We start from the raw sequence: 13240 nt of genomic DNA on the forward strand, positions 1-13240 counted from the left end.
GAGTAATGATCACAGGAATAAATTACATTTTAAAATATATTAAAATAGAGAACCATTTTATGAAATTGTAATAATATTTCACATTATTACTGTTTTTACTGTATTAAATAAATGCAGCCTTGGTGAGCACAGACACCAAACAGTAGTGTACATATGACAATTCATTAAAATATTAATAATTTATTGCTTGTAGTATGTATTTTAAATAGCATTTATTACTTATTACTGTTTTTAATATGTTGTTATTGGTGACCATCTCTCCTGTGTGTACAGAGTCAGTAGTTTTTTTTTTTTCCTGCTTCACATCCATTTGTTTTGGTGGGAAAAATCCAGAGTATGTCCAGAGTATGAGTCATTTTATTTATTCAGGCTCTAAGAAAGATGTCTTCACATTTTATGGCAGTTGTGTTACAAATAACACTATAATTCAAATCTAACTTTCTGTGAAAGTAGCAAAGGGAATCAGTTTTTATTGCAATTAACATTACAAACTGTATTTATGCTGTTATTAAAAATACACTAATAGAAAAACAAGTTTATGTTGCTGGTGGCAATTTATCTCAAGTTTAAATAAAAAATACAGAGATGATATACATGGCGGTGGCTCCTGGAGCCAGAAAGATAATTCTTCTTTTCTTTCTTTTTCTTTTTTTCTTTTTAGTAAAGGGGTTGTTTGCAAATGTTGACAGGATGTTACATTTTGTTTATGATTGAAGCAGAACACTATACTAAGCTGCCGTTAAGTTTGGTCCACTCATAAATGTCCTGCTCACACACAATGTCTGAATTGATGAGCAGGTAGCGATCTCCAACGCAGAAGTGTTTCTGACAGGCAGCGCATTTGAAGCATTCGAGGTGATAGACTTTGTCACGGACACGCATGGTCATTTCAAAGGCCCGAATCCTCTTTTCACAGGAAGCGCAGAGTCCGTCCTGACCAAACAGTCTGCAGAGAAGAAAACAGACTTATTTATGCACTTGAAAGGTAGCAGGTAGTGACATACCAACTATTCATGGTAAATTAAAGTAATACTGTTTGTATGTACAATAAACAGGGCCTGAACAGGGTGAGGGATTGATTTACACACAATTTTCAGCATTCCTGAATGTTTGCCAAGTAAGACATGTTCCTAGAACAACATCTTTTGTTGATCCTGGAACAACATTCCTCTCCAAAAACATAGTCCTAAACCTATCCCTAAACCTAACCCTACTTATAACTTATCCCTAAAATCAGAGGGAAATTATAGGTGAATATGAATGGTGTAGAAGCCCCAAACTTTGTTGTAAGCCTAAACTTGACATTATCTGTAAACCTATCCCTCTAATCTGATTGGTTGATTGGAATGTTGGTCCAGGAACATGTTCTACTCAGTGAATCACGTTCACCCAATCACAACACGGTAATTCCCACACACACACACACATCTTTACTATACCATGTGGGTGAAAATACAACCATGTAATGAATAAAAAATAAAAATCAACCAAAGAATTACACTTTCAAACAGTTACACTTGCAGAAAACACAAAATTTGTGCTTAAAATGAGCTTAACATGCAAAATAATAAGCCTAATTAGGGATAGTAAAGATCCACTTGTAAAAGCATCTGAAAAATGTATATTCAGTTTGTGAAAATGTAAATATAAAATTAGAAAATGTTAAAAATATTTGTTAAATACAGTTTTATCTCATATTTATTGTTTTATTTTTGTAATGTGTTTTTGTAAAGTCATAATTTTGTAATAATACAATACTAAAAAATAAAAGGTTAAAGGGTTAGTTTATTACTCACCCTCATGCCATTCCACACCCGTAAGGCCTTCGTTCATATTCAGAACACAAATTAAGATATTTTTGATGAAATCCGATGGCTCAGTGAGGCCTCTATAGACAGCAATGACATTTCCTCTCTCAAGATCCAGAAAGGTACTCAAAACATGTTCATGTGAGTTCAGTGGTTCAATCTTAATATTATAAAGCGACGAGAAAACTTTTTGTGTGCCAAAAAAACAAAATCAGTGATTCGGAGCGCCAAAGTCACATGATTTCATCAGTTTGGCATTTTGACGCGAAGCGAAAACAAAAGATTTGAAGCAGTGTTTTGAAATCGGCCATCACTAGACATTGTTGAAAAGTCATTATTTTGTTTTTTTTGGCACACAAAAAGTTTTCTCATCATCAAAAATATCTTAATTTGTGTTCTGAAGATGAACGAAGGTCTTACGGGTGTAGAACGACATGAGGGTGAGTAATTAATGACATTATTTTCATTTTTGGGTGAACTAACCCTTTAAAAACAACACATGTTGGGTTAAAAATGGGCAAACCCAGTGATTGGGTTGTTTTAAACCAGCGGTTGGGTTAAATGTTTGCCCAACATGCTGGGCAGTTTTATTTAACTCAACTACTGTTTAAAAATGACTATATGGCTGGCTTAAAATGAACCTAAAATAGGTTGAAAATTAAAAATTAAATAAAAATCAGACATAATTACTAGAGGCAACAATACAATTATAATCAAAAGGTGAACATTTATTAATAAGCAATTTAATCAGTGTTTATTGTTTAATCTTTATTAATTAAACTTATTACTAAATGTTTATTTATTACAGATTAATAAATGTTAATTTCCAACATACTTTGGGTTCATTTTAAGCGAGCAATATAGCAATTTTTAAACAATAGTTGAGTTAAATAAAACTGCCCAGCATGTTGGGCAAACATTTAACCCAACCACTGGGTCAAAACAACCCAATTGCTTGGTTTTTCCATTTTCAACCCAGTATTTTTTTTTTAGAGTGTTTCGATCTGTTTGCTATTTGCAATGATTACTATTTTTTATAGTGTAATTTTTGATGAAATGCATTAAAACCAGTTAGTCTGTTTGTAATTATTAATTATAATAATAGTATACCCACAACAATTAAAAAAAAACAAAAGCATAAAAAAAATATTGTCCCCATTTTTTATTTATTTATTTTTTTGATTCATAGAAAATGGCAAATGAGATTTCAATGATATTTTGACCACTGAACTAGGTAATGTTCAGTGAAGTCACCTACAGCTTATACGGTAATGTGCAAATCTTAGATGCTTCACAAGAACATTCATTTTAATGCCAGGGAATACAGACATATGCGTGCAAGCATGTTTATTTATTTACGTATTAGATGTAAATTATGATTAGCTGATAATGAAAGAGTTATAGTCACCATAAAATCTAAATGGACAATTGCTGTTTTTTAATATTGCAGTATTTATTATAAATTATTTATCAGTGAATATCATTATTTTAAAATTCATGTGCCCTTGTAATCTTTAAATAAAATAAATTTCCTTCCCTCTTGCAACAACGCCTCTTCTCGGATCACGTGTTTACTGGCGCGAGGGCGGGGAAACCTGTCACTCACATGAGATCACAGCAATAGCGAACCACAACCATCCAATCAATTTCCAATGTACAAAATCAAGTCCCTAATTTTTTTTTCTTGTTTCAGAAGCCGTTTCACTCAGATATATGTCACAATAGGGAAGAGAAGACTGTCACAACTTCCGTTTTTATGCCGACTTAAACGCTCAACGCACGCCTGGCAGTCTTACCTGAGGTAGTCTCTTCTACACAGCTTCCTGCCAAGTTTGTAGTAAAGCCTGCGGCCCACCTCCCCTAAGCGGCAGCCGCAGAGGTCACAGCTCAGGCAGTCTTCGTGCCAGTACTGCTCTATGGCCTTGAGGAAGAACCGGTCCCCGATGCTTTGCTGGCAGCCGCCACAGGTCAACAGCGACGGCGGCATCTGAAGCACCTCGTCGACGGGTTCCCTGTGGATTAGCGTTTCCATTAAAACATGCGATGCACCATTATGAACACCAGGTGTCACTAGCTCGTAGGCTAATTTATTTAAAAAAAACACTATAAAACTAAATCGTGTTCAATTTAGATAAAACTGGCAAACAAATGCTCTACTTTTTTTTGTTTTTATAAATAGCCGCTTGCTTAAGCTGTAACTACTGACACGTGATCCCAAGGGAGAAAAGTAAGTGCAGTAGGCAAATGAGGCGCTTTGGTTCACTGCACACTTAAATTAGCCACATTCCCACTGGTTAACATTTGAGACTAAATGTTTAAAAAGATTTCCTGATGTATTTTATACAGAATTTTTTTTACGTATAAGCAAAAGTTCAGACTGTTTTGATTTAATGTGAACAGTTTTACTAGTCACATGACCGGAAGTGTTTAACCCCTCTGAGTCTGAAGGATGATGTTTGACAAAGCTTAATTAAAAGAAGCAAACACCTCATGATACAGATATGAGTGCCATATTTGGTAGCCTACATATAATATTTAAAGGGTCTATGAATGTATTAGCCTATTTTAAGATATAAATCATTACAATATGTAAACACACACACATATTACTGTCATATAATCATCACAATATTAGTGCCCCGTTCTAATAAATTCACAATATAAAAATACACAAAAAGAAATACACATTTGTTCTAGATTATCATTACTTTCCCCCCACAAATACAACAAATAATAGGAAAATGTGGGCTATATAAAATTTTACTTCTTGTTTGCAAATTTATTTTGGGTCTTAAAAACAGAGCGTTTTCCCCTATTTTTCCACATTCTAAAAATGCTGGGTTAATTAAGGACAAACCCAGAAATTGGGTTGTTTTGACCCAGCGGTTGGGTTAAATGTTTATGTTTATTTAACTCAACTATTGTTTAAAAATGACTATATTGCTTGCTTAAAATGAACCCAAAATAGGTTGGAAATTAACATTTATTAATGTGTTTAATAATTGAACATTTCTCACTAAGTTTAATAAATAATAATAAAATAAACATTTATTAAATTAAATTATTATTCATAAATGTTCATATTTTGATTATTACTGTTGCCTCTAGTAATTATGTCTGATTTTTTTATCTTTTTTTTTTTTTTTTTTTTTGGGTTCATTTTAAGCCAGTCATATAGTAATTTTTAAAATATAGTTAGGTTAAATAAAAGTGCCCAACAGGATGGTCAAACATTTAACCCAACCGCTGGGTCTGTCCATATTTAACCCAACATGGGTTGTTTTTAACCCAGCATTTTTTAGAGTGCACCAGATCCAATTGTGGTGAGGGATAAAACACATACTTTGACTAAACATTTTTAAAAAGTGTCAAAAAAAAAAAAAAAGAGGCAAGATTGTGTTGTGTCCGTTTACAGTCATACATTTAGAGACTACTGCGCATAATAACAAATAATGTAGTGCGCTTATTTTAGTTGTCAATATCCAATCAAACTAAATAGCTATACATATGGAAACCTAAACAATAAGATTAATTTCTTACTTACTCGTTAGCCTCCAGTGTCTTCCGTTCAATTGTAGATGCCATATTAAATATGGTTCAGCAATAATTCAGTACATTGAAATGTACCCTCAAATATGTCCCACACTCGCCGTCTGCGGTCCTGCCTTACAAAACGCTTCAGAGATGCACCTGCTTTGCTGCCTTCTTAGTGCACTAAAGATCACACATTATGTACGGCAAATTCCAAGTGCACCCAGTGTAGCTTCTTTGGCTGTACATCAGATTTCTGTCTCCAAGCTTTCAATCCTCATGCTGTATGTTGTTTTTGAATGATACGTGGTCACAAGCAGACGCGTTGTTTATTTACTCCAGGTGATGAATGTAGCGTCGTTTGTGCTGCATTTTGTGCTGCAAGTCACCACAGCACTGTCCCATAAGGCTGCTTGTCTGTGGTCCCGTTATTGTAGTGGAGCAGGTATTTTTAAATGGCCCTGCCCCCTCAGTTTCTGCTTTCTTTTCCGACTTCCTGCTCACGACTGCTCGACAATGAGAGGAAATAGCGCTCCTACATGCCACTAGTCAGTCAATTATAAACCCGTCGACTCGTGACTGAAGGGGTCACGAGCTCAAACAGGCAGACTCTTCGTCAAATGGACTACCTGTGATAAAACAATAAAGAGATTTAGGAACAGCTCAGCTGGAAACAAACAACTAAATAAGAGCGATAATGTTTATGAAAGCATTGGGAGAACCAAATGCCAAAGACAAAGCTAGAACATTAAGGGAGTGCGGGGCTAGTTGTCACAAAGGTTGTATGCATGCATGTCAATAACTAGGCTAGTCAGATGTAAACTATGTTGGTTTTAAAGATCAGAACTAAATTGAATTATTTTCTCCAAGGTATTCTAATATTAGGCCTACCATATTAGCACACATTCAAGCTTGAGACAAGTTATCACAATGTTATACATTTATAAAAATTAATTTTTGGGGGGTAAATGTATGTACATTACATTTTAGCTGTTTAATTGCCCAGGTGAAAAGAAAGTACACTTCCATAATGTACTTAAAGTGCACTAATTTTGTACTTAATATACTATAAAATTCTTCTTCAGTACTTTTTAAGATAATGTTAAGAACATCTAAGTGTACTCAACTGTGCTATTTTGAGACACCATGAATATGACCTAAAATGTGCTTTTAACATACTATCTCTGTATTAAAAAATGCATTTATTTACCATTTGTAGTACGCTTGAACCCATCTTTCATACTAGTGTAACTAAATACATTTTTTTTAACACAGAGATAGTATGTTAAAAGCACATTTGTGACCCTGGACCACAAAACCAGTCATAAGGGTCAATTTTTTGAAATTGAGATTTATACATCATCCGGATGCTGAATAAATAAGCTTTCCATTGATGGATGGTTTGTCCGAATATTTGGTCGGGATACAACTATTTGAAAATCTGGAATCTGAGGGTGCAAAAAAAACAAAATATTGAGAAAATCGCCTTTAAAGTTGTCCAAATAAGGTCCTTAGCCATGTATATCCAGTCACAAAAATACATTTTTGATATATTTATGGTAGGAAATTTACAAAATATCTTCATGGAACATGATCTTTACTTAATATCCTAATGATTTTTGGCATAAAAGAAAAATCGATAATTTTGACCCATACAATGTATTGTTGGCTATTGCTACAAATATACCCGTGTGACTTATGACTGGTTTTGTGGTCCAGGGTCACACATGAGTTCATATTCACTTACCCTAATAGGCTACACAATGTTAACCTTGATAAAGTATTGTTAAAGTCATAATCGTATGAAAACACAATCATCTGTAATTGCCATGAAGCTAACAGGAACAGCAAATGAGCCGTTTACATCTGATCTATCTCTGCTTGATGTCGTTGGGGAAAACTCCTCTTATCTCCTGCCAGAGCTGCTGGGGTCGTGGCAGCGGCGGTACTGGGCCGGGAGATAAAGCACCCTGCACAACACTGTTGGGACACTGAATGGGTCCCAGATATCATCCGTGCTTAGGGCTCTTCAGTGCAGCATCTCAGCCAAAAGATGGCTGTGCCAATTTAGCCCTGAAGTACAATAATCAGTGATCACCCTTTCTCACTTACAACTTAAGCAACCTTCATTTCATCCTAACAAATGTAACAGACAATACTTATTTGAGTGTCCAAATTCTTTTTTTTTTTTTTTTAGTTCATTACAAATTTAAGTTTGAAGTAAACATTTCTTGTATAGGTTCCAAAAGGGGGGTTTTCACCGTGAAGAACCATTTTAGGTATAAGAACATTTTAAAAGTCTAAAAAACATTTTTCCACTATAAAGAACCTTTATACACATACACATAAACTTGATCATTTGACATTTGATATTGAACAGTGCTTTGCGTCTGCCTACATTGACAGCATTTTCTTTAAGAGCTGCTGTGCAGCCAAAATTATATACCATTTATCACTGTAAAGCTGCTTTGACACAATCTGCATTGTAAAAAGCACTATATAAATAAAGGTGACTTGACTTGACTTGACATAAAACACACCTACATACACGCACTTTGGGTTTTGATGTTTTATGGGGACTTTCCATAGACATAATGAGTTTTATACTGTACAAACTGTATATTGTATCCCCTAACTATAACCCTAAACCTACCCATCACAGAAATTTTATGCTGTTTTTAGAAATGGGTATGTCCCCAAAAGGAGGTTTTGTGAGTTTTGTCAGGTTTAGCTCACTTCTGGGTACAAATTTGTCCCTAAAATAGGGTTAAGTAGGGACACACACACACACACACATGTTTGTTTTTGTGAATTATGGGGACATTCCATTGGCGTAATGGTTTTTATACTGTATTTTTTATCGCCCTACACCAACCCTACCCCTAAACCTACCGATCACAGGAAACTGTGCACATTTTTACAACTCATTCTGTATGATTTATAAGCCTTTCGAAAAATGGGGACATGGGGTAATGTCCTCATAAGTCACCCTCTCCTTGTAATACCTATGTCATACCCATGTCATTATACAAATTTGTGTCCTGATATGTCACAAAAACACGCGTACACACACACACACACACACACACACACACATACATACAGTGCTGGTGGGTAGATCGCTCACAAATTTTAGTCAGTAGTTTCTGATTCCAAATTACATGACAAAAATTGTAGTTAGAAACGTAATCCATTACATTACACATTTAAGGTAATATAATCTGACTACTTTTTGATTACTTTTAGATTACTTTTGACCTAACTCGTTTATTACATTGATTTGAGTAGTATAATCTTGTACCATATTGAAATACAAAGAGAAAGAAAATATATTCCATTCTTTGTTAAACAACATGAAGCACATTAAATATTACATTACGTCAGGGTTTCCCAGACTGGGGTTTTGTGAGCTTAATGAAAAGCTATTAATTAATTAAAACATAACAATTTTAAATTGAAATTTTAAAAACAATCAAAATTACATATATAACCTCTCCTGTTCAAGCTGCCCGCTCTAAGCGGGACTCGAACTCAGGTCCGCCAGCATGGGAATCAGGTACCCTAACAAGGAGGCTAAACACCGCGCCTCCAGCGTCAGTCACTAGAGCACCTCTTGAGTTCAGGGGAGTGAGGTTTACACGCACAGCTCCTTCCGGCCAACGTCCATCACACTCATCCCCCTAAACCTCATTCGCATCTGGATCATGGCACCAATGTAACCCCTCCTGTTCGAATCGCCCGCTCTAAGTGGGACTCAAACCCTGGTACGCCGACATGGGAGTCGGGCGCTCTAACAAGGATGCTTGTCTCTAGCGTCAGTCACTAGATCACCTCTTGAGTTCAGAAGAGTGAGGTTTACATGCACAGCGACCTACATCCATACATGCAATGTGACCATTAAAAGCGAAATGATTTCAGTAAATCCAGTGATCAAATGCTGTGGGTTGCAGTTTTCAGTGATAGTCACATGACTAGTGGCTGGTCTGTGTGTGCAATTCAACTAACCTGGAAGACCTTGGGCACTTTTAGAAAGGAAAATTTAAAAGATAAAAAAGTAGTAGGGAGAATCAATGAATTATGAATAGTTTACTGCCATTGTGAGAATAACACGTAATCACGTAGTCAATAAAAAAGTATCTGTAGTCTGATTATGAGTATTTTGAAATGTAATATAATCTAATTACAAGTACTTGATTTTTGGATTCTGATTACATAATCCAGATTACATGTAATCAGTTACCCAGCACTGCACACACAGATATATTCTTACTTATAATTACAGTTAATATACAATATTTAGGGAAACAGATTACCCAAGAATGCAGATGTTTCCATATTTGAAGCATTTACTTGTTTGCTTCGACAGTTTTAGTTTTTTTTTAATAACTGTTAAACACTGTGTGTAAGGCGTCCACTGTTTCCTGTGGATTGGACACAGCAAACCCAGAGGATGTACAGGAAATAAGCACAGATGAACCATGGCAGGGGGTGGTATAAGCCATGCTGACTTCCTACTCGTTTCACTTGAACACCCTGCTGGACTCTGATTGGTCGGATAACTCCAGATGGCTCCCCTTGATAGGAGAAGGGTTTTTGAGACAGTGCCTCGGAAACCACTGACTGTCAACTCATCTACGTGGCAGGAAAAGCTTTCTTAACTCAGGGTAGGCTTCCAAAAATGGTTAGGGATGTAGTGAACATATCAACATGGCTAATGGCATCTCTGTATGGTAGATATGTTATTAGCTATTTTCTAAAAATGATGCATGTCATGCATGCAATATTCCCTCTGTGCAAAGAAAATCTGAGAGCCACAGCAAAATGTTCCAAAATAAAGTGAGACCATGACTGAAATAAATTTAAAATGAGTTAAAATGCAATTCAAAAACAATTCAAATTAAACATCCATTTTATTTTTTAAAATTAAAATTTTTCATAGGAATATAAACATTTGCATGTCCCAAATTGTATGTTTTATAGCATGAAATCAAATGACCAAAAATCAAAATAGCATAATAGCATAACATTTCAAATGTGAAATGGAAAAATAGTAGAAAATATTTACTGTGAATAATGTTTTGCACTGATATTTATCCTTCTTACATTCAACCCAGAATTAAAGGATTAGTTCACTTCAGACTTAAAAATTTCCTGATAATTTACTCACCCCCATGTCATCCAAGATGTTTATGTCTTTCTTTCTTCAGTTGAAAAGAAATTAAGGTTTTTGAGGAAAACATTCCAGGATTTTTCTCCATATAGTGGACTTCAACAGTTACCAATGGGTTGAAGGTCCAAACTGCAGTTTCAGTACAGCTTCAAAGGACTCTACATGATCCCAGACGAGGAATAAGGGTCTTATCTAGTGAAACGTATAAAAATGTATATACTTTTTAACCACAAATGCTCATCTTCCACTAGCTCTGCAATGCGCCATGCATTACGTAATCATGTTGGAAAGGTCACGCATGACGTAGGCGGAAGTACCGCGGTAGGGCGAAAAACCTCCAATTCGAACTTCAAAATCGTCCGACATCATTGTTTTAACTTTTTATGTAGACACTGGATCGGTACTTCCACCTACGTCACGTGTGACCTTTCCAACGTGATTACACAATGCGTGGTGGATCACAGAGCAGTGCAAGATGAGCATTTGTGGTTAAAAAGTATATACATTTTTATTTAATAAAATATATACATATATACATTTTTTTAGATGGCCGATCGTTTCGCTAGATAAGACCCTTATTCCTCGTCTGGGATCATGTAGAGCTCTTTGAAGCTGCACTGAAACTGCAATTTGGACCTTCAACCCGTTGAACCCCAATGAAGTCCACTATATGGAGAAAAATCCTGGAATGTTTTCCTTAAAAAACCTTAATTTCTTTTCGACTGAAGAAAGAAAGACATAAACATCTTGGATGACATGGGGGTGAGTAAATTATCAGGAAATTTTAATTCTGAAGTGAACTAATCCTTTAATGCAACAGGTTTACAGTAAATGCACAAATGTTTTTTGAAAGAGATATTTTATGGGGTATTCCTTTTTTAAGAAAATATCTGATTTATTACAAGGTACACTAAGGGAAACTCCACTCAATTATATATTAAAATATTTGAGTTTATGAATTACCAACAGTTGTGCAGTGTTGAAATAATGTAGCATATAGATAAATGACTATTAATACTTTGCAAGGCTGTAACCACATATTTAGGGTTGTGAATAAATTAGGAATTGACCATAGAAATGAAATTGTCTGATGGTGGTACTTTGAGTCTGGATTTATTGAAAGTTTTTAAGCTTTTGGCATACTGGAATAGAGGAGAAAAACAAACAGACTTTTTTTTTTTTTTTAAATGTATTTTTTATATTGATTGTCAATAAACTTTTATAGCATGACATCAAATGACCTAAATATAGCCTTTACTGACATCAAAAGAGCACATAATACTATATAATATGTATATAACCTTTATCCCTGTAACATTCAACCCAGATTTAAAGCCAGAAGTTGTTGCACAAGACATGTTTTGAAAAAGATATTCCTTTTTAAAGGAAATATCTGCTTTTATTACAGATAAGTACACTGAAGGTTACCAGAATTCATTTAGTCATCCATTACAATTTTGACACGGATTCTAAACCTACTGTGACAGTGTTGAAATAATGTAGCTATAGTGTTAGTATTGATAAATGACTTGATTTTTTGCAAGGCTAAGATTTAGAAACCAGCCACAGAAACTTCATAAATATGTAGATCAGTTCCCTATTCCTACTAATTCCTATTATGATTTATTTATACAAGTCTGGCCCTAATCGGAAGTGCCATTGGACTGCCTCATCGTTGCCATGTAATATGCCTTGTCTCAATAACAAAAAACTGAAACATATTCTCTTATTGCACGTGTTTGACATGTTCTGTTTTAATTAGGGTCCATGCTGCCTTTGGCATACTGGAGAAATGATCCATCACAGGCTGAGTAATCACAGTAAGGCGTATTTCCTGTAAGGAGAGAGCCTGGATTTGTTGTTGACTCTCTGATAGCATATACTCTGGAAAAGCAATAGCCAGGCTACTGCTTCCTGACCAATCTCAGCTTTAACTATTGTTGGAAGCTTGTGTGTGAACACTCTTATTTGGACATTGTTGTGACTACAAGTTGGTGACTTGTTGTAAACTTAGGATGACCGGTGATCAAAGAAGATGCCCATGTGACACTGATAGAGATATTAAAGGACTTTAAATGTTTAAGTTGAGGACCGCTGTTACTAAACACAACAGAGAGCGGAAATGAGTCACTCGTTGAAAGGGAGCTTCATTCTCCCATGAGATCTTCCTCTAATCAGTATTATTCCTGAAAGAAAACACCCTTTCAATAGAACGGTGCTATCAAAGAGCAGAGCAACCATGTTAACTGCTTCCTGTATTTGCCAAACACGCCACTGAATTCACATGGAAACCAGAAAGAAGCTCGCTTACAAATTATGAATTAAATTGCACTGAAAAAAGGCTGACTAAAACATACATAGTTCTGCAATATGAATTTCTTGTAAAGAAATAAGGAATAAAGATGCTTCATAAGCTTAAAAATATTTTGCATGAAAAATAGCCTTATAATTCTTAATTACATATGCTTAACTCAATACAGATAATAAGGGAAAATGTGAATGATTAAATATTAATTATTTTTATTTATTTTTGCAGGTTTGGTCTTCCTGTTTAGATGGCGGTGGAAAGAAATTTCGAGTAAATGTATTTAACTGAATCTATCTGGTGCCATCTGCTGACCGATCTTTTGATTTACATTAAATAAATGTGTTCTTCTAATGATGTAACGTAGAATTAGTTTTGGTCGTTTAGGTATCTAGCCGAAAAATAGACGCTTAAAATCAGGGTTAA

The 13240-nt window shown here is 35.1% G+C and overlaps 1 protein-coding gene across 1 annotated transcript; it reads right to left on the minus strand.

Annotated features, from left to right (window-relative positions):
- Positions 1-339: 339 nt before the first annotated feature.
- On the minus strand, positions 340-5858 carry lmo2 (LIM domain only 2 (rhombotin-like 1)). The gene is made up of 3 exons (XM_051871076.1): positions 5353-5858; positions 3605-3820; positions 340-946 (listed from the first exon to the last, which is right to left on the minus strand). The coding sequence occupies exons 1-3, from the start codon at positions 5391-5393 to the stop codon at positions 724-726; spliced, it is 480 nt and encodes a 159-aa protein (XP_051727036.1). The 5' UTR covers positions 5394-5858; the 3' UTR covers positions 340-723.
- Positions 5859-13240: the final 7382 nt, after the last annotated feature.

The sequence above is a fragment of the Ctenopharyngodon idella genome, chromosome 18 (assembly GCF_019924925.1).
Source record: "Ctenopharyngodon idella isolate HZGC_01 chromosome 18, HZGC01, whole genome shotgun sequence".
Taxonomy (NCBI): Eukaryota; Metazoa; Chordata; class Actinopteri; order Cypriniformes; family Xenocyprididae; genus Ctenopharyngodon; species Ctenopharyngodon idella.